This window comes from Parambassis ranga, chromosome 3, assembly GCF_900634625.1.
Source record: "Parambassis ranga chromosome 3, fParRan2.1, whole genome shotgun sequence".
NCBI lineage: Eukaryota > Metazoa > Chordata > Actinopteri > Ambassidae > Parambassis > Parambassis ranga.
The window spans coordinates 21,808,190-21,829,178 of NC_041024.1; the positions used below are offsets into that span (position 1 = coordinate 21,808,190).

General features: G+C 39.1%; 1 protein-coding gene across 1 annotated transcript in view; it reads right to left on the reverse strand.

The window, feature by feature from the left end:
• itfg1 (integrin alpha FG-GAP repeat containing 1) overlaps positions 1–20,989 on the reverse strand; it is a 106,266-nt gene that overhangs the window by 40,101 nt on the left and 45,176 nt on the right. Inside the window, exons 10-12 of the mRNA XM_028402199.1 lie at positions 19,985–20,136; positions 3,049–3,199; positions 2,166–2,274 (exon numbers count right to left, since the gene is read on the reverse strand). Coding sequence (XP_028258000.1) covers positions 2,166–2,274; positions 3,049–3,199; positions 19,985–20,136 — 412 coding nt within the window. The remainder of the gene's footprint in view (positions 1–2,165; positions 2,275–3,048; positions 3,200–19,984; positions 20,137–20,989) is intronic.

Consider the following 20,989-nt stretch of genomic DNA (forward strand, 5'->3'; position numbering starts at 1 on the left):
GATGTGATGATATGATTATTCACCTAGGGAATGACTCACCACTTCAACAGACATCGATGACTTGTTCTTTAGATGACAAACAAACAACAACAACACAATTCTACATACAATTATCATGCACCATAATGACAAGCATTACCTAATTTTAGCTTTTTTAAGGGGGTGTTTATTTTACCTGACCTATTTGTAGCTGAATTGCGATGCATTCACATGCTTGCAGCTTTGTCGGAATTGTGAGGATTTCTATGCAGGAAACCAACTTTATCTGGCCCCACAAAATCACATCAGCTCAGGGCCGTTGTGCTTGTAAGTCCTGCCTGTTTATCGACCCTGAGCTAGCCTTTTCCTTAAATTTGGATCTTTGTGTACTCTTTGGACTGTTTTATGGATTTTGCTTTTTCCTACTCCTTGCTGGTTATGGTTGCCTTGTGGACTGACTACCCATGTATGGACTTCTGCCTGTTGGAATAAAGTGTTGGATTCTGGACTATATTCGGTGTTTGTGATCCCTGCGTCTGAGTCACTCTCTGGTCACTGGTCATCACAGGTGTTCCTCTAAAAACTCACTTCAGCATCACTCAGAGGGTAAGTTCTTCACTTCAAGTGGGCTAAAACAGCAATACAGTCAATTATACCACACAGAAGAAATCATTGTGTCATTTTTAGCAGCTCAGTACGATGCAAATAATCCTCATGTGGCTCTGCAACCCTTTCATCAAAAGGATTGTAGCAGCATCCATTACAGTACAGCGAGGCACTGCCACTCCTGTTTCTAGAAAAGACTGCTGTGTGTCATTCAGGGGGAGGAGAGAGCAGTCAGCTGTTTGCTGCCTCACATCAAAGACGTACATCAGACTGCTCACTAGGACATCTTACTGTCTGACATCCAATCATGTGACTGATACTGACACTAACAGGCAATGATGAATAGAAACCAGTAAATCCCAGGCCTGGAAAATGCTGAAAACATGTACTTGCCATGTTGTCGGCAAATGTTGCACCAATAGTTCCAGTATAAATAAGAAGTCAAATCTACACATGTGCAATATCTGGCACTAAATAGAGATTCCGATCCATAGTGCAACTCTGTTAGTAAGCATGGGTATTAACTGTGTATATTTCTTATGTGCGATCCTGAAATCAGAAGAGCAAATGTAGTCTCCCCCCTCCCTCCCCTCCCACAAGACAAAACAACAACTGTTCGCCAACTGTGCCGAAACAGAAAGGGATGAACAGCGCTCCTTTTCCGACTAATGAGCAGAGCAGAGTGACAGATTAAATTGTGCAAAGACCCACCCGAGAGTGGAACTATTTTTGCTTTCCTCAAATGTCACTTGGTACTAACGCTGTACCAACATTTTGACTTCAAAAGAGCACATCTTTACTCAAACGCTTTTGGCATGGAAAAATGAAAGAAATAAAATCTAACTGAGAAAAAGGCACCAGGAAAAAAAAAACTATTTGACCATCAACAATAGATAGTGAAGCTGCTGCGGTTGCTTGTAGTCAGAAATTATTTGAAGATAACAGCTTTGACTGAAACACAGCGTACTGTATGTGTGTGGTTTCTTAAGGTTTAGTGAACATTTAGTCATGTTGCTTGCATAGAGAGTATACAGGATATTTGTTTTGGCATTTATGGTTACTTTATATGACAGTGGCAAATTATGATTACTTGGGGGGGGGGGGGTTCAAACACAGGCGATCATGGCTACATGCTGACCACAAACTGGAAACTTCACTGGTACCAAATAGACTTGGAGTAGTAGTGAGCCCCACAGTACACCCTTTGTGTTACTGTGAAATGCAATATAGTGAAGCCTGACACTATTAGAAATAGTCTTTTTTTTGTAGGAGAAGCTGCATTTACTACTGCGGTTTCATGTCGACAGTGGCCATTTTAATTTTAGTTCACCAGCTGAGTAGTATAATGACTGATAATAGTCATGACCATCTGCTGTCTAGGTTGGGGAAAAGACGAGCTCATGTTCAGCTACTTTAATTAGTCTAGGAGGGGCTGTTACAGTAAAACAAGGGCAAGAAATATTAATATTTCCTATCTGAGGCATGAAAGGGGGGGGGGGGGGGGCTTCGATAAACAGCCCCAGGCATGAGAAGAAAAAACACATAAAACAAAAATACACTGAAGGAAACCAGTCACTTACCCATCACTTTAACAAAGTAGGCGTCAGATTCAAAATTGTTCTTCAAAGCGTGGATGCTCAAGTCTTTCTTGCCCTCTGCCTGGCTCAAAACCAGCATGTCTAATATACCCTGCAAATGAAGACAGGCACATAGATAAGGGACAATGAGAGCATGCTATGTGTGTCTTCTGATGTACATTTTTAGCCCTCTAACAGAATATTCATATCATCTCCATTCTTCCATCTTTCTCTTCTCCTGACTACGTCTCTCTCTCTCATTTGTAAAATGTCTCTCAAGGGTGAGTGAGCGAGGTAGGCCCGAAGAGAGGAAGCAGACAGGCTACATTAGCAGGAGTAATTTAGCAGACTGCAGTATGACACCTATACTATATATGCATGTAAAAGACCATTTACATAAATACAACAATAGTAGAAGTCCATGAAAAAGACTGACAGTTGCTAATAGGACACTGTGCATATAGAGTGGAAAACCCCAGTAGAAGAGCATACAAATAAATAAAATAAACTGCTTTTTCTAATGAATACAGTTGGTAAGTTGTAAGCATCCATATATGCTTTTAGCTGTATTGCTGATAACAAAAGATCCCTAAAGGGAATGCATTGTCCTGTCCACAGTCCAATATTTCTTGCGAATATGAAAAAAAACAAAAAAAATCAAAAATAAATAATTTTGTTGATGTCAACATTATCCACTTTTCTGCATTACAGACATCAAATATTGTTGATTTCTTTGTAAGACTATTTTTTTTTATCCTAGAAGTTGTAGCAAAGTGCTGTCAGTTTGTTGGCAAACCTAACAGTCTGGGACAAAGCAGGCAGATGTTTAGAGAAAGGACTGTGGGGAAAAAAGTACAGGATAATCAACATAACATGAATTACTCACATCCTCGTAGATGTCAAAGAACGTTGCCATGACAGCATTCTGGATGGCACCCAAATCTGACAGGTCCCAGAGGATGTTGAACATTCGTCCTACGCTCTGGCAACTCGGGACATTGCAGGGCACGTTCTCCAACAGGAAGGCCAGTTGACCACTGAGAGGCAGAGAGAAAGACAGAGGAAAGGAACGTTATCGCTTGCATCTAAAAAGGTGAAGGTGAGGACTGATTGCTATTGCCTGCGGAGCACAAAACATGCTCAGGTCATCAGCTGAATCATACCCTACATTTCAAATCACATTTAAACAAGCTAGTGTGGTGGTATTTATTATCTGGCAACTCAGGTTCTTTACACATTTATACCATTTATAATGCTTCACAAGCTACAACCCAAATTATACCAACTTTACTCGGTTAGCAACTTTGTGACAAGTTGACTGTCACATTTGACTTTTTATTTATTTATTCTTTTAACCTTTAATCACGTTCTGCTTGACACAGCAAACTTCACTACACTTGCTGAAATAAACCCTACATCTCTCTCCTTTCCTCTGTACCTCTTAACTATTAACTATTAACTATTAACTAATTAACTAATTAACTAATTAACTATTAACTATCTCCCTTTGATTCACTGTTGAGATTCAATCCCCCTCTTTCTCCATCTGTCTATGGAGACTACTCTCTGAACCTGTTCTCAAATCTCAGTAGGAGTGGCGAGCTGAGGGGAAAAAAAAGCTGCTGGTCTAAAAATAAAGTAACTGTGAAAGCCCCCCTCCTCTTGTATCTGCCCTCCTTCCAGAGGTGTAGATAGACCACAAGCTGGGACATATGTCACCTGGACTGTATTAAAAAACTTGAAAAAGTGTGTGTGAGTGGGGTTACTTGCAACACCATATTCAGAGGGATGATAGGCATAAAAATAAAAAATAATAACACAATAAAGTCAATAAAAACATTGAGATGAAAAGAGAGCTTTTCTTAACACAGTGCTGACTGATGGAGCACTATTATTAATACAGTATGATGATCCCATCCAACTGTGTTGCTTTGGGAAGGCAAAATGTCCTCTTTAAACTTATGAGGCAAATGAATGTTTACATAGCCCTTTCATGTCCTTAAAGAATGAGAGCAATGTTAATCTCATTATCAATCTCATTATAACCTCATTATGTCAGCCACAAAAGAGAATAGAAATGAGAGGGAAAAAAAAACAGCATGACAACAACAATCTGAATAAGATGGCAAGGATGGAAAATATCCTACATAAACATGCATAGTATATTGTACAATTTGAAGCACAGGCTTTATATGTAAAGTGTATTAAATATGGCTCTTTTCAGGTTAATAAATGCTGATGTTACACAACAGCTGGCTTCGGCCATCCATTTCAAGTGGTCAAATCAGTGCTTGAAATCTGCTTGTAAGCCTCTTCATCACCCTTAGTTTGGCAGTAACAAAAAGCACTAAGCTAGCCTGGTTATTATTGCATCATTCTTGATATATATATAAAGTATATAATCAAGGCTTTGATTGCTGGTTTTTCACACAATGAACAGCAGGCATAGTTCACCATTTCACTGGGTTTTGGCAGCAGTGGATGGTTTGATCCTAGACCTTGTGTGTCAGTGGTTATTATAAAAAAATGTCGCTAGAAGTGCTGCATTAAGAATACAAAAGGTTAACAAAACTAAATATTACATGCATTATTAGACAAAGGAAAAGGTGTTATCATAATGCAATGTATACAGCAAGAACTACACAGTACAACACCTATTAAAAGTCACTGTATATATTAGCAGGTAGACCAATACTTTAGCAGCAGTCAGGTAATGGAAACAAATTCTTTTTTATTTCATTTTAAAAAATGTTACTGAAATTAATAGATTTGAAATAAAATATACACACGGTATGGTGTGATTATTGTGCGACTAAGAGTAACAAAGGCCTGGAAGTGTGTGTATTTAAAACACTGCAACATGAAGGAAAGTGCAGAAGCTGAATGAGTTTCTATGGTGTAGTGTCAGTTGAGATGACACATGCTGAGTATCTGGATGGATGCATCTTTCTGTGAGGCGGGCAGAGGTGAGGGGTGGGGTTGAACGAGCTTGTGTGGGATTAACTGACTTTGCCGGTGATTACACATATACTAGCCAAAGGTTTGGTTAAAGGTCAATGTGTGTAATCTATAAATACTGGCTGTGTACGTGTCTTCCACCCTCCTCATTAGACTTCATGTTAACAGCACATCATCTGCAGTATATGATCAGCTGTAACAGAGGACCTGCCACTGCAGCAGCTTCAGTTTCAAAACACCCTGATAATGGTGAGCACTGATTGGCTCACTGGCAGATAATCGGGCCTCCAGCTGCACATATTTGTTGCATTTTTTTTTCAGCAACAGAGTTTGTGTGTGTGTGTGTGTGTGCATGTGGAAATAAATAAAACCCTTTTAAAGCTTTTGGGTGAACTTTAGATTGTTATTCAGCGATGTGTGTGTGTGTGTACTGAGATTTTTGTACTTCAAAAGAATGTCTTTCCAGCACTGTAGGGGTGGTGATGGTGAAGATGAACTCAAGGTCATGATGTGGATCAGACACACAATCCCCCCCCACCACGCACACACACACACACAGAACAACTTTGCTCCCCATATCTGTACTGCAGCAGCAGCAAAATAGGCTGCAAACCTACTGCATTCACACACACAGACTCACAATATATCCATGCATCATATAATACAGTTTATTCATTCAGCCAATTCATTGTGAATGTAGACAAGCAAGATTATTTTTTGAATGCGTTTAGTCTGAATGTGTGACTTACAAGGAGTCTATTTTAACAATAACTTGAATGTTACAGTTTACAAGTCTGCTACAGTATATAAAAAAATTATATCACAGTGAAAACAACAGTTTGGTAGTAACAGGTTTTAATCAGTCCTTGAATCCAGATCCACTTAACATGATGACACCCAGGTTGACAAATATAAATAAGCTATGCCTTAATTTGACGAGACTTATAAATACAATTCTGTAAAAAAGCCCACTTTCCACTTTACTAATCCTATATTTATGTCATGAAACAAACCAGAATAACAAACTAATCTGCAGACAGTGGAAAAGAGGTTGTTGTTTTTTGGCTTACTTGGTCATTGAGCTGTGCAGGAAAATAAATAAATAAATGAACACACTAATTTTGGTGTAAAAAGCTTTGTTAAACTAGGTGCCCATCAGCCTGCTGATGAACTGGCTGGCTGAGAAAAGTTTCCATGGCAACATCCGTACAAACCAATTAAATGGTTTAATTAAGCAACATAATAATAATGTACCTACATTGTACTGCATGTACCTTTACAAGCAGGTTGAGTGGCTCTTTGAGCTAAAGTCTATTTATTTATGATTTATTTAACAGTTATAATATTCATCAAGTTCAGCATTTTCTTTCATAGTGTTACCATGCTAACATTTGGTAATTGCACGATGGCCACTATCTTTGCCATTAATACTTCTAAATAATATACAGACTATACTCAAAGTATTTAAGTACTAGTACTTAGTAGCATGTGAGATAAAAGAGGAACTATGACTTGTGCACATTCAGCCTGTGTCTGCACATATTCCGTTGTGGTATGAGGTCGTTTGCCTGGGGGCTTCGATTATTGCTCTGATGTGTATTTGTGTGTGTGTGTGTGTGTGTGCACCCGTGTGGAGTCTTCTGCTGTTTCTAGCTCTACAGCCACCTCCCCTCTAATTGGCCTCCAGAGGGGCAGTCGGCTGGCAGGAGGCTGACCAACTGATCATGCCGATGACCCTTCTCTCCCTCCACCTCAGAAGCTCAGACCTCACTGTTACCTGTCCACCTTTACCCTTTCCTCCATCTTTCCTCTCCTTTCATCCCTCCATCGCTTTAGCTGTAAGGCTGTATAAACTTGCCCAGCTCCTTCTTGATGTCCTTCCATTTCTTTCCTCTTGTCTGCCCCTCTGCAACTCTCCACCTCCATCTAGCAGAGCATACTTTCTTCTTTGTTCCACATTTTGCTCAGCTCCAATCACTCTGCTAAAAAACCTATAGCAATTTCCACAGAGTGGCATGCTCTTTTCAGTCTTGATGATGACAGCCACACATTTGTACACTTTTATTTTCTTGACCAAATGACCTGCTCTCCTCTAACCTTCTCCACTTCACTTTAATGTTCTGTCTCTTGGTGAATATGTATCTGAGGTTAGCCACATTTTACTTACACCTTTACTATTGAAAAGCTTTTTTAAAAATATTTTCTGAATAATTTCATCTGCTCCCATTCTTGCCCTGTCTCATTATTACCACGCCATATCTGTACACTGCACAAATAAGGAAAAGAAGTGGGAGTTTTTGAACTACTGCCTCAAGTCAATCGGTCCCTATTTAAAGCTGTAGTCAAGACATTAATTATAGCTATTGCCAGTAACAAAAGTATGTCACTATAATTTACTTACTACTGCAGTCACAGATGTGACATTTTTCCACAAGGATATATCCGAAAGTTTCCTTCCATGTGACGATAACTTTTGCTTGTTTGTTTAATTTCATCACATTAAAGTAAACAGCTGTTTTTTGTCAAATAAATGTTGAAATCTTACGAGTTCCCTTTTGAGTCTAACTGAAAAGTCATACCAAACAATAAGATTTGCAAACAAACCAAAAAAAATGTACAGCTGTTGCTGAAGGCATAAAAACACAGCCTGTACAGACATAATTTAACATGTTTAACCTCAGCCAGCCTTGTACTTAAAGAGCACACAGCCTGTGAAAACGAATGCAGCTCTGAAGGAATTTTTCTAAAGTTTTGAGAAAACAACCGTGATGACATCACCACTACGGTAACCCCTGATGCAATGACTCAGACGTAGTGTGTCAGGCTGACGGGTTGGCAGTGACAGCAAGAGAAAGAGATGTAGACGAAAGGTGAGTGAAGGGAAAGAGTGGGCAGGTCCATGTAGATGAAGTGACAGAGAGACAGCGACGTGTTGTCAAGGCCCTGAGGCGATGTGGTTTCTCATTCTGCTATCCACTGCGATAAAGAACACAGGGGATGACTCAGAGCAACGCCATTAAAGTCAAAGTACATCCAGCGGTAATGGCCTACCGCCGACACTCACTTTTATTGTCTCTCCCTAAGTGTTTCTTTGCTTAAGGTTCTGTTGCAGTGAAAAGTCAACTTTTGATTTTGTCTTGTCTTTGTCTTTTTTGTTCGGGAGATCACAAATAATAAAAAAAAAAAACAAACAGGCAGAAAATCAAGATGGGTAAAGCAACAAAAATCCCTTTTCTTGAGTCCACATGTATTAGATGAGTGCTAGGAGCTTGCCAATAAACACAGCTGGGCAGCAAAACTTCATAATGCTAAAGAGCTGAGTAGCTGAGCTGAAGGAAAGAAGTGTGAGAAAGATCAGCGCTAAACCCTGGCTGTGAATTCAGACACGACCATCTGTCACAGTAATACCGCAACCCCTATGGCCTAAACACCAGCTTTGATCTCTGGAATAATGTCCCAAAATGACTGACTGAGCTGCTGATGCAGTTACAGACAGCATCTAAACATTACAATGAACTGAACACGGGACTAGAAATAAAATAAAATAGAAAAAAAAAAACAACAACAACAGATGTCGGATTATGACAGATAATCCTGCTTTTTGCAGGATAGACCTGCTTTTTAGGAATCAAAGAATACAAAGCTGGCCACAATGTCACCTGGATATCACTACAACATGTGCTCACTGACACCAAGCTCAAATATCACAGCAACCACAAAACAGATTGAATGAATTTGTTATGAACAAACAGTGATGACTTCTGCAGATGTCTATGAGGTAGATTGTGATTTTTGAAATCCCAATACAGGATAAATGACATAAGATTATCATCACTCTCAAAAGCTTTTGATAATGAACTAAAAATATTTCCGGCCTGTTTCAGCCATACTTTGTTCACTGCAGAATGATCTTTCATAACCAAGCAGGAAGTGATAAGTAACAGTGTTAAAAGGCACTAAAGTTTTTAAATAAATAAATGAATAAAGAATTTTTGCACATTAAGAGTCAACTCAAGTCAACTTTGAAAGGTCTAGGTTTGACCACCATCACCTTCTCAGGCTTTGTAACTGCTTGAATGCCAGCCAGCTAAAAAAAACAAAAGAATATGCAATAAATAAACTAAAAACAAACCAGCAGTTTGCAAAAAAGGTTATATTGTGTATTTCTGCACCCAAGGTAAACATTACATTTATTGGTTGTTCTGAGGCTGCTAAGGCTACTTAGCAGGTTAAATCCATTTAACTCAAAAAGGGAGAATAAAGTGGTTGATATCCTTTACACCAGGGGATTTTCTCCAAATGTGATCTATCATACTCTCGCAGAGCATACACCTGAATATAACCTTTCCTATAATCCCACAGTTGAAGAACGACCCATAGCTAACCAGAAATGCATTTATTAAAGATTATTATAACATCCAAGAAACGGATCTGTTTCTGTTAAAAGGAGCACAAATACACACACCTCCGCATATTTTCTGTGATGACGCTGTAGCTCTCCAGACTAAACCGTGACATATTGCCTGTTTTTTTTTTTTTTTTTAACCAGTCATCACATGGTAAACATCCCTCTTATTATGTTATTACTGAACAGCTTCCTAAAATGTCACTTAATTGTCTTTTGTTTGGGAAGTCATCACAGGTCAAACAGTCCTCCCGGGCAACAAAGCTGCACTTTGGAAAGGAAATACTACTTAGCAGAGGCAAATGTCTCATATTACAACAGCTTCCACACTGGTATTAGCAACAAAAACCGAGAGACAAAACACAGCTACCCTGCTTCCACCGTACAGAGAGGGATGGATTTTAAATGGCATTGCCTAGCAACAGCCTGCTAAGCTCTTGGCAGCTGCTTGGTTAGGGTGCATACTGATAAATGGAAACACACAGAGATGCGCACGCACACACACACAGTAAAACTTAATGTGATGGAACCTATGGAGCCATCAACAAGGTGAAGAGCAGTGAACTTTGTACAACCAAGAAAATTAATTGTTGCTCTGCTGCACGTGAGTGGGCACAGAGGTGTTGCTATCAACTTAAACATTATAGCATAATCAGCCTTTAAAGAGATACTAATTTAGAATTATTATATATTGTTATGTTCTGTCAAACTTACTGATGCTATATAAGAGTGCACACACTTAAGTCTCACTGAGTGCCAATCGCAATAACCAAATTCACAGGTTTAGTTCATCAACAACCAATTGAGTCTGCAAAATTCCCTCAAAACTAAAAGTTTTCTAAGAAACAAAAATATCAACCGTCACGATATTTTTTGCTGATGTCCAAAGAAACCAATACAGAAAGAAATATAATGCCAGGGCAAAGAAAACTAAGTGCAGCAGACACATTAGTGTAGTGCTGCCCTGGTATTATCCATCGACAATCCAGAAAAGACTGGTCAAAAATGATCTTAATGGAAGAGTTGGTGCCAAAAACGGTTTTCATTCAATGTGTAAGCAAGTGACTCAGCACAAAAAGTAAGAAGCAGGGTGAAGAAAATGGCAGCAGGTTGTCTGAACTGATGAGTCAGAGTCTGAAATATTTGGCCAGTTCAGCGCTGCACACACCAGAGGAGGAGGACGATTCACAGCACTTCACTGAAGGTGAATTTAAAATAAAGTGGGATCAACATTGTTATATTGTTTTAAGCTCATTATGCAAAAAAAGCTCTAAAGCCCAGGATTGGAGGCTGTGAAGCACCTCTTGCTAACTGGTGATAAAGCTAAAGTTAGGACAAGTAGGTAGATGTTAACAGTAAAATTGCTGGTTAATAGCTTTTATTTTGTTAGAAGTAATACTGAGGTGGAGACGCCTCTAAAAATAAAACAGCATGTTTGAAAGAACCTGAAACACGAAAAAAAATGAGTTCTCTGAAATGAAAAAAAAAGATGCAGAAACAAGTTAATTACGTTTCCTTGTAGCTTTATCAGTAGAGGCATGCAGCATGTTTTTTTTTTTGGTTGTACCATTGGGGGTAAGGCACAACTTTTCTTCTTCTACATGGAGAGAGACGGAAGAAAGCAAACGTTTGTTGTGACTGTGCTGTGAACAAGCCAAAGCTGAGGTTAACTCCATTATTCTGTTGATGTTGGACACTCACTGACCTATAGCCTGAAGAGTCCTGTACACATACAGCCCGTATGCGTCGTGCGAAGTGTCACACCTCCCTAAGGCTAATCTTTTTGCCGTTGATTTGCACTCCTCTTCAGACACGTTCTGTAACATCTGAAGGTGCATCTAATAGTTCCAATCACGGGTATCTGCAATTGCCAGTAATCAGGAGTGAGTGCATAGCCCGTCGTGGTGTGCTGTCATGTAGTGGTGTGAGGTACAACAGAAATCACTTAAGTTCAGCCGCTTCCATCTGTGACCTCATTTTGTATTCCAGAAATAGCTCCATCTCACCTCACACTGCTACATGCATGGCTACATGTGCGCACACACACACACACATCTATGTAGAACAGCCCAGTGGAGGGTGGAGTGTGACATTTAAACCATTCCTCCTCCAACAGGGGGCTCTTATGAAGCCAGGGTGGACCATTTCAACATCAAACACTCATAGCCAGCAGGACGCTCTGTCTCCCTGAGGGATGCGGATGAATGGAAAGTGAGAGAGAGAGAGAGTGTGGGTGTGTGTGTGTGTGTGTCCCTATGATTGTGAAGCCTACCTGAGTACAGAGAGGAACTGGGCTGCTTGGAGCTCTGATATCATGGTGTCTGTAAAAATAGTCACATCTGTGTGCCATTATTTGATAGGAGGAATCAACACTGTAGTCAAAGGGCTCTAAAAAGGTGCAGCAGCTTTGTTCCTGTTGGCAGCATTAAATTACCAACCACAGGAATTCTCTTTTCATTTCGCCTGATTTTGGATCTCAAGCTTCTCAACAATTGGTTGCAGTATGTGGAATGCTTCATCTGTGCTACAGCCATCATTTTTGTTAGACTGTAATAACCATCGTTTAACTGTGTGGTATCCTTACAGGGCTACAAGAGCACCACACACCGTGTGACTAATATCTTCTTGACTGATTATATTTGAGGTCCAATGCATTTGCAGACCTATGCTTGAATCATTTTTTATTATATATAATTTTCATATTATAAACAGAGATAAAGTGAAAGAAAAGAAATTATAGCTGAACTGTATTCCATACTTTGAATCCTTAGTTGCACCTTTAGTGGGTTAAAGCCTTCTCCACTCAGAGCAGGGTCCTGTTTAAAAAACCGAGTTCACTTTTGACAAAATGCAGCTACACAAGAGAGAAGAGAAGAGCTGGAAGTGGAACTTGCTGTCATGTTTGGATTGGTTATCCATCACGCCTCCTAAATGAGTATAGACCAGCAAAGACACCCACACATCATATCCTATTACCAACTCAGTGGAATCATATAATTAGTGTGAAAATGGAAAAATTAACTGCTGTTTCACCATATTTTCAAAACCAAGAACAAAGAAATCAATTAGAGGAGAAAGAAGCCACAAAGGAGACATCATTATTGTCATTATATACATCACACTTTCAGTTTGAATCTCATTGTACAGACAGAAGTTAAATAGGTAACGTGTTGATGCAGTAGGATGGCTGATTCCTCCAAACAGCATCCCTACAGACAGATAGTAACCTCAAGGTGAAGTTTTAATTCATGTATGGAGCTTTTTTCTGTCCCGTCTTATCTTCCACAGACTTTATAATCTTTCTCACGCACTTGGCAAAACAAACACACATTCCCCCCTCATCTCTTTTTTTCCCCTCTCTCCAACACACACACACACACATACCGTACATACACGGTCTCATGCTTGTTCAATCCCTGAGAGGGCCCTAAAGCCTTAACAAGGAAGATTTAATTAATTTTCAAAGTAAATGGGTGAGCAAAGAAGGGGCTATTATCTTTACGCTGAACGGCAGCAGTTGCATGTTCCCATGGAGGGAGCATCTCTGGTGGCATTCATTGAAACACTGTGGGGCTTTGATGTACAAAACGAGGAAGACAGAAAAAGACCAAGGGAATGTGCAGAGGCTGACTGCTCTCCTGTGTCTACATACTTAAAATGAGAGAGCATTAAAAGGGTCAATATTTTGCTCAGACTTCCAAATTGTCAGTTACACAGTTTCTCTGCATGTAGCATGTGTAAATCTTACAGAAATGGTATCTGATGTGTCACCAGTTGGAAAATATGATGGGAATTATCATAGGAAGGTAAATAAAGACCTCTTCTGAATGTCAGTTTTTACAATACTTTTATATGATGAAATCGTCACACTAGAGAGGATTTAGTGTCATAAATTCTTGGTTCTGAGCCTGATATCTCTTGAGGAGACTGTCTGGGACCAACCGTGGAAAATATAAGATATAAACTGCTCAGACAGGCCTAAACAAAAACAAAAAAAGACTGTGGACTGAGTGTGTTAGCCCATCTGTCTAATTACAAAAGAAGCAAATGAAATATTCTGTTGTTTGTCAGTGTGCTCAGAGGCATTCAAGATGTCCATAATGTGCATTGAACCTGGCACAGACAAGAGGATTTTTGGGCTTATTGTGTTACTTAGCAGTGCAGAGTTTTGTTTTTCTCTTGACTATATGAGAATTGTTGGCCTGAAAAATGTTTATTGCACAAACAGTATAAATTTAGAGCATTGGTTCTTCATATCAAATTAACTAATGCTATCAGGAGGGGGCTGTATAAATGGTGCAACAAAGAGCTTTGCAGATGCATGTCTACCTGTCTAAGCTGTCTGTCTACTGTGTCAAAATTATGTTGATGGGCTATTTCTGCTAGCGTTTGTGCCATATTTGTTTTATGTTGTCTATTGCTTCACCCCTGCTGGTAGAGAAGAGGATGATGTATTCAGTCTCCTTGAAGTTCAGCATTAAGCTAATTTATTCATAGCTAATTGGACTTAACCATTGCAATTATTTGAGTGAGTGAGTGTGGTGTGTGTGTGCAAAACGTGGTATCTAGCTCTAAAAGTCTAGATATGGTTATGAATGTCTGAACAATATTTTTTTCCTCTGACTTCAGCTGGTTTGAGCTAAAAGAGCACAGGGAGACAGTTAGTGCTGCTAACTGCTGCCCACATCGCACTCTTCACTCTAATAGAAACACCAAACAAAAACACTCTGCACACTTCATTATCAGAGGAGAGTTCAGCAAAAGCCCAGCTCAGTGGGAGAGCTACACATGTCCTTGAAATACAGACACAGGCGCACAATCGTTCACATCACATCAGCAGATGTTAAAGGCATCTTAAGGTGATATAAGCTGTAACTGAAAAAGCTTGGGGATAAAGAATATTTTCTTTCACTGACCTTACTCTTTAACCCCTGATCTGAACATGTGCAGAGTGAGCTCCGCACTCTTTTTTTTATGGCAGCTCTATGTGTTGGAGACTAACTTGCTGTGGTTTCAAACACCAATTACAATACTACACTTCATCACACAACCACAAAGAATGTCATCTGACAGTAGGTTCTACTGTTTATGTTGTGATATGTATAATATCTGTGGAACACTAATAATAAGAAAAATAGACACCATATTCATATCATATTAGATAAATATCTTTGGTCACACAGACATCTAACTGTAATTGTATTTTTTTTTTCCTGATGTATGAGATGTGTTGCTGTGATGAACGCTTCCAGAGAGGGGTTTAAATTTAGACACTACATGCATCCATCTATTTCTAAGTTAACCACACAGATTGCACAAATGCAACACTGGTGTCATTATTATTGAGTTCCACCCAAAGCTGCCCTGTGGTATTCATGCAGTTACTCTGTAAGGAAGACAAATTCAACCTAAGCCCAAGCTAAAGCCAGACAGTGCTACTGAATATTGCATTAGCCACGTATTGCACAAATACAGCTATTGTAAGGGATTTCAGGTGCAATCATTAAGAGTAAAGAAAAACATATAAAACAGGGTGTTTTATATGTTTTTCTTTACTCTTAAAGAAGCTTTTTTAAATCAACTAAGAATTCTTAGCAAATTATCAGGGCTGCAAAATATTGAGGTGGGGAAAAAAACCCTCTACAAGTTTTACATAATTAATAACTTTTAAATATTCAGCTCTTACAAGACAAGAAGGCAGTCCTACTAAAGTATAAAGGAAGTAAGACGGGCATAATCATGATTAATGCTTTCTACAATGAAACATGGAGATGAAAAATATCCATTGGAGCTACAAAGACACCCTTATGATTGAATAAACAAACTAAAAAATATGCCTATGTACACAGAGCATTCCATTTGTGCAGTTTATAGGCATTAGTGAACAATACAAACTAATTTCTGATTGTTCTGTGAATAAATGTATTTCAGCTGCTGGGACATGACAATGGACTCATACTATTTAAACATTATTGTTTGGAAGGTTTCATATGATTGGACTGACAGGGTTGCTTGGGCTGAAATATTGCTCGGGAGTTGGTTGCCACATGCCAAATTTTGCACAAAAGGAAATTTTACTCTGTTTGAATATGAAGACGGGGAGAAAATATAGAAGTTCACCCAATCTCATTTTTCTCAGTGTAGTGATTGTGATAACTCAATGTGCGTGCGCAGAGGTCAAGGGTGTTAAAACTTTTATCTTCTTTTTTTATTGTGTGCGCAGTGATGAAGCCGATGACCCGATGTGATCTGCTGAGGTCACAGGTCAGGATGAAAGATGGCAGCTCTTAAGAAAAGCTTCTGATCTGGGGAGGGATGGTGGAAAGCCTGCCTAGAAGGTGATCCGCCATTGTTTTTAATTGCATGAGAAACACATGCTGCTGTGCACATTACACACATTCACAGCAATCCCATGTAATTATATCTTGAGTTCCTTAAAGGCAGATCACACTTTAAAGCTGATCTATGTGGCTTTTAATCAGTGTATGGATATGTGATACAGTGAAGGGAGGGGGGGCATGATTACAGCTGAGAATAATCCCATTCTATGACAGCTGTTGGCTGACACATACAAGCCTATACACGTACGCACATACACACACACACTATGTATGCTATATGTGGCCTGTACTTGATGCTATTCCTAGAGAGTAATCATGTTTACTGGTCTATCTACAAGCCACTGCAACAACACTTGTTAAGTGTTCCCTATTTTATGTTAAATATCATCTTTGACTGTTGCTGATGCACATGAATAACAATACCAGAACAACCGCAACAATTATCTGTTTCCAGATTTTATGATATATTTATATATATATATATATATATATATATTTAAAAATATAATGTGTACACAAATTATAAACCAAGGAAATGAAATCTTACAGTTTACAGAATAAACTAAACATAAGACATAAGCTTAAAAACTAGGCAATGTGTTTACATTAGGCTATGAGGAGCATCTAAATGGACAAGGATATTTGTATTTAGTGTTTATATAACACTAGAATACAAATATATATCTACATGTGTTTGGCTAGATAGTAAAACTGTGACTCCATTAAAGCAGGATGTTCTGATGTCCACTGTGTCATCAACACAATAACATTGCTTGGTCTGTGCATGACACACTTTACCTTACTGCAAACTGTATCATCCCAGTGAGCTAAAGAGGCTAAACAAAAACATGAATATAAACACAGATGTGTCATAGTAGGAGACAGTAAAGAATTTGGTCCCTAAGCAAAATCAATTCTGTGTCATCCCCACCCTGTATTCGGAGCTATATTTGGTTTTACCCATAAGATTAAAAAAATGGAGGAAAATAAAAAGGAAAATGCCTCCTTTAGCTTTCACAACTTCCATCGCACAGCTTTCCACGTTCCCCTGAAACACCTACAACATAGGAGCTCCTTTCAGCTTTCAGCAGGGAGAAACAGTCCTCATTTTTTGTTGTGATGTTTAGCTGTGAGCGCCAGTGTGTGTGTGTGTGTAGAGGGGGGAACACATAGCAAGACAGACAGAGAAAGTCTGTAGGCACCGACTGTCCTGTGACCTGGACATAATGTGGACCTAGAGGAGTGCAGTTTCAGGAGATGCTGATGGAAATTACACTACACAAATGTGAAAATATGAACGTTTGACACAGACATGAAGATATATCCGGTCTGGTGGTTTGTGGCGACTGTGTTTTCAAAGAAGTGTGAGTCTGCTCTCCTAATGAAAGTGACCACAATGTTTGTAGATGACATCATTACCCATTATTATATGACAGAAACCAACACTGTATCCGCCTCCGACAGTAGAGAAAGCAAGAAGAAAACCTGTTGTACATATGTAAATCTATCATCATCTATCCATAATGTTTCTATTATCTGTGGTGGATATATAATGGCTTATGAGTTGCTTGTTCTACCCTCCAGGGTTCTGCACATGAGCTCCACACAGGAATGAAATCACAAATCTAAAATGTCTTTTCTTTGCATTGTGTCACCTTAATGACAAGTAGTGCAAATTGATTAATTAAGAATAGATTGATACACCATAGATACGTGGCAGAAGAGTAATAGCGGGGTCTTATAAATAGCAAAACTAAGTAGGACAATGGACAACAAAAGCACTAATAAGACAAGCTTCTATATAAACAAATAACTGGTTCCGTCAAAGCCAAAGAAATTTTAGCAGCAACACAAAATGACCTCACGCGTTCTTAAACGACCTTCCAACTGTCTATTTATTCCTTCTGCTGCCTCCATCTGCTCATTGTTCCATTGATTCCACCCGATTACTCTCATCTCACACTCTCTCCTTTCCCATCCTCCTATTTTGAACACTTAAATCGGCATTCATTTTGCTGGGAGGAGGAGTGACGGGGACTGGCAGGACTTTTATCTGAAAAAAAAAGCAGCTATAAATAACTGATCGGAAGGATGGAGGAGAAAAAGATGTAGAGGGACCAGAATGAGAGGGAGTGGAAGATGAAATGGAGCAGTTGTGGGCTGCGCAAATATTTAGTTAGCAAAACGCATTGGAGTACAAAGAAACAGAAAAGACTAAAGGCTTGATGCAGGGATCCAGAGCAGGCATGTAGAGATGAGATTTTCCACTAAAAAGTCTTGTTGAAACTAAAAAAGGAGCAGATTTACAATAACTTTACTTACTGGCTCATCAAAACCTACCAGTATTCACTTCTAAGAGGTTGGGGTGGTAGAGCGGTCTGGTGTCACTGGATTTAACCTATGGGCATCCAAGACATCTCTAACCCTTAAACCACTCTTCCTTTGCCATCATCTCATCAGTCCCTCCTGCTGTTGATGATGTGATTTTAAATGTTACTCTTGAGGGACTTCCGCAATAATGCCAAGCACAGGATTACGACACGCAGGCTTAAAAGAAGAAAGGGTTGGAAAGAGGAAGACAGAAGCTATAGCTTGTGTGATTAAGGATGGTGAGACAGAAGCCATTTCTAGATGAGGGTGACCGTAAAGAGTTAAGCCCGACATGGACTTACTGGTGATTATGCAGAGCCTAGACAATAAAGTTCAAATGTATGTCTGTGTGTGTGTGTGTGTGTGACTCTCTTGAAGCTCTTACCTAACATCCTACTATTACTGACACACTCTCTCATACACACAAACACACAGCAACAATCAGTATGCATAGACAATCACAGCCTTGACCCCTTCAGCTATCTTATCTCCATCTCTGAAGCCAGATAATCCACATAGGTCCCTCGACAAACACATACGTCCTATTCCTACTGCCCATGGTGCTTGTGTCCTACAGCACATGCTGTAGTGATTTTAAAGGGGTGGCTTATCAGTCGCCAGGCCCATAAGCTGAAGAACACACTCACCTTAGCTGTCTTCCCTCCAGCTCTAGCGCTAAAACCAGATAGCAATGAATTCTTCATTATACGACAATGTCACAGATTCCTATTGCTTCGTGCAAATCATGTTAACTCTGCATGCTGCAGCCAAGGGCAGTCTGTATTGTGTTATGAACAGCAGCTAAATTAAGTAATGCCTAATTTGCAATTCATCTAATATCTCATGAATTAATAAATTAATATTTAATTAATGTACAAATGTGATATGTTACTCACAAAGACCTTAAAAAAAATAGAAACACTGCATGTCCATTTCTAGATACAGTATATAAATCCAATTGTGTTTAGCCATTTTAAACAATAAAGACAAATTTAGTAATATTTGTTTAATAATATTTCAGGACCCCTGCGCAGGATCACTGACCAGTCTCTCAGCATAACATAATAATTGTGGGTAATGTGAAAATGTATTTTCTAAATGATGAATTGTCATTGCAAATACAGTCATTTCACAGTAATTAATACTACATTCACTCCCCACGTGGTGCCTTTAAAAAAAACATGGACAAAAAACATGTACAGTTCTGAAGGCTAAACAGATTTACATAAGCCATTTAAGTATGCATCTTGAGTTATTAGGTTCCAATCAATTTCATTTCGGGGTCTGCTGCAATACTATAGTTAGTATAATCTCATCAAAATGTGAAATGCCACTTAACAAATTCAAATGTTGTTAACAAATGAATCAAAAATTGGGACGAGAAGGATTTGCATGTATGAGATGTATGGTTCTTGTGACATTCATTTCCTGAGTAATGACTATGCAAATTAAGGTTTGCATGTAGCTGTGTGTTTGTCTGTGCATATGGATGCTGCCTAACTGTGCACTGCTTCCTCATGAAGTTAAGTCTAGTGCTGAAACATTAGCTGGGGTTCAGGGACCTACTTGACAGGGGTCCAAGGGATCCCATGCCAAGTACAGATTAGTATAATTCCAGCAATATCCTATTCATTTACCACACATCATCTTCAATAAAGATCTCAGAGGTACTTGACAAAAGCATTTTAAGATCTCTAAGGTAATAAAAAATTAAAATAAATGGAGCTTAGGTTTATTTCTTCCCCTACCTTCCACTGGTATTACGGAGGACCACCAGGGCATCAGGGAAGCCGTCCAGGTTGTAGTCCCCGAGGTGCAGGGCCAGGGGTTGGCTGGGTTTCTCTGGCACAAAGCCCCAAAGGATTTCTCTCCGAAGGAAATTTGACAGGACTGGTACCCACTGCAAAGACAGTAACACCCCAGCCATTAGGCACCAATCAGACTTCAAATAATATGATTAGATACGTTGACATTAAAATTCTTTTATGTTTATATTGACATACAGTACTAAAGTCTGTTTTTGCTGTTCTTTCTTGAACTGTGCATAGCCATTTGACGACAGACAAACCACATGTTAGAGGGGGTTATTAGTATTTTTGTCTAAGATTGCAGATTTGCTTTCCATTTTTTCTCAGATCAAAGTTTCAGTTGACCTGTACTAATGCTTCACTCATGTTCAAATAAACGTCTACAGGATTTGATTCTTTTTGTCAGGTGGTTGGAAGTAAGGAGTACAAATATACAGTCACAAGTGAGCCACTCACACAAAGACCGGTAGCAACAGTCAAGTTCTGGTAAAGATACAAATGGCATGTGATTAAAGTAAATGGAACCTTTTACCTGCAATTTTAGTCATCAGAAACCATCTGAACTTTGAACGCATCACAGTTACAGATCACCATGTTCACAAAGAGTACGCGCCTACATAGATGTACTAAGCTTATCTACACAATGGTTTTTTGACAGAGATGACAACCTGAGAGGAATTTTATTTTCTAACCATGGCTATAATTGAATGCTAACTGTACAAAAGACAAAAAGAAAGTTCCAAAGTAGAAACCTCTTTGAAAGAATCAATGCTGATGTCAAATTTAGAGGAAAGCAATGTCTGGTTTCACCTATACCAAAAGAGCAAACTGAGACTGTAACATTATCCCAATTACTCTAATAAAAGCATTTGGGAGAATAAAAAGCAAACTGCCTTATTAGCTGGGAGCGACTTGCAAATTCGAAATATGACTTATTTTAACTAA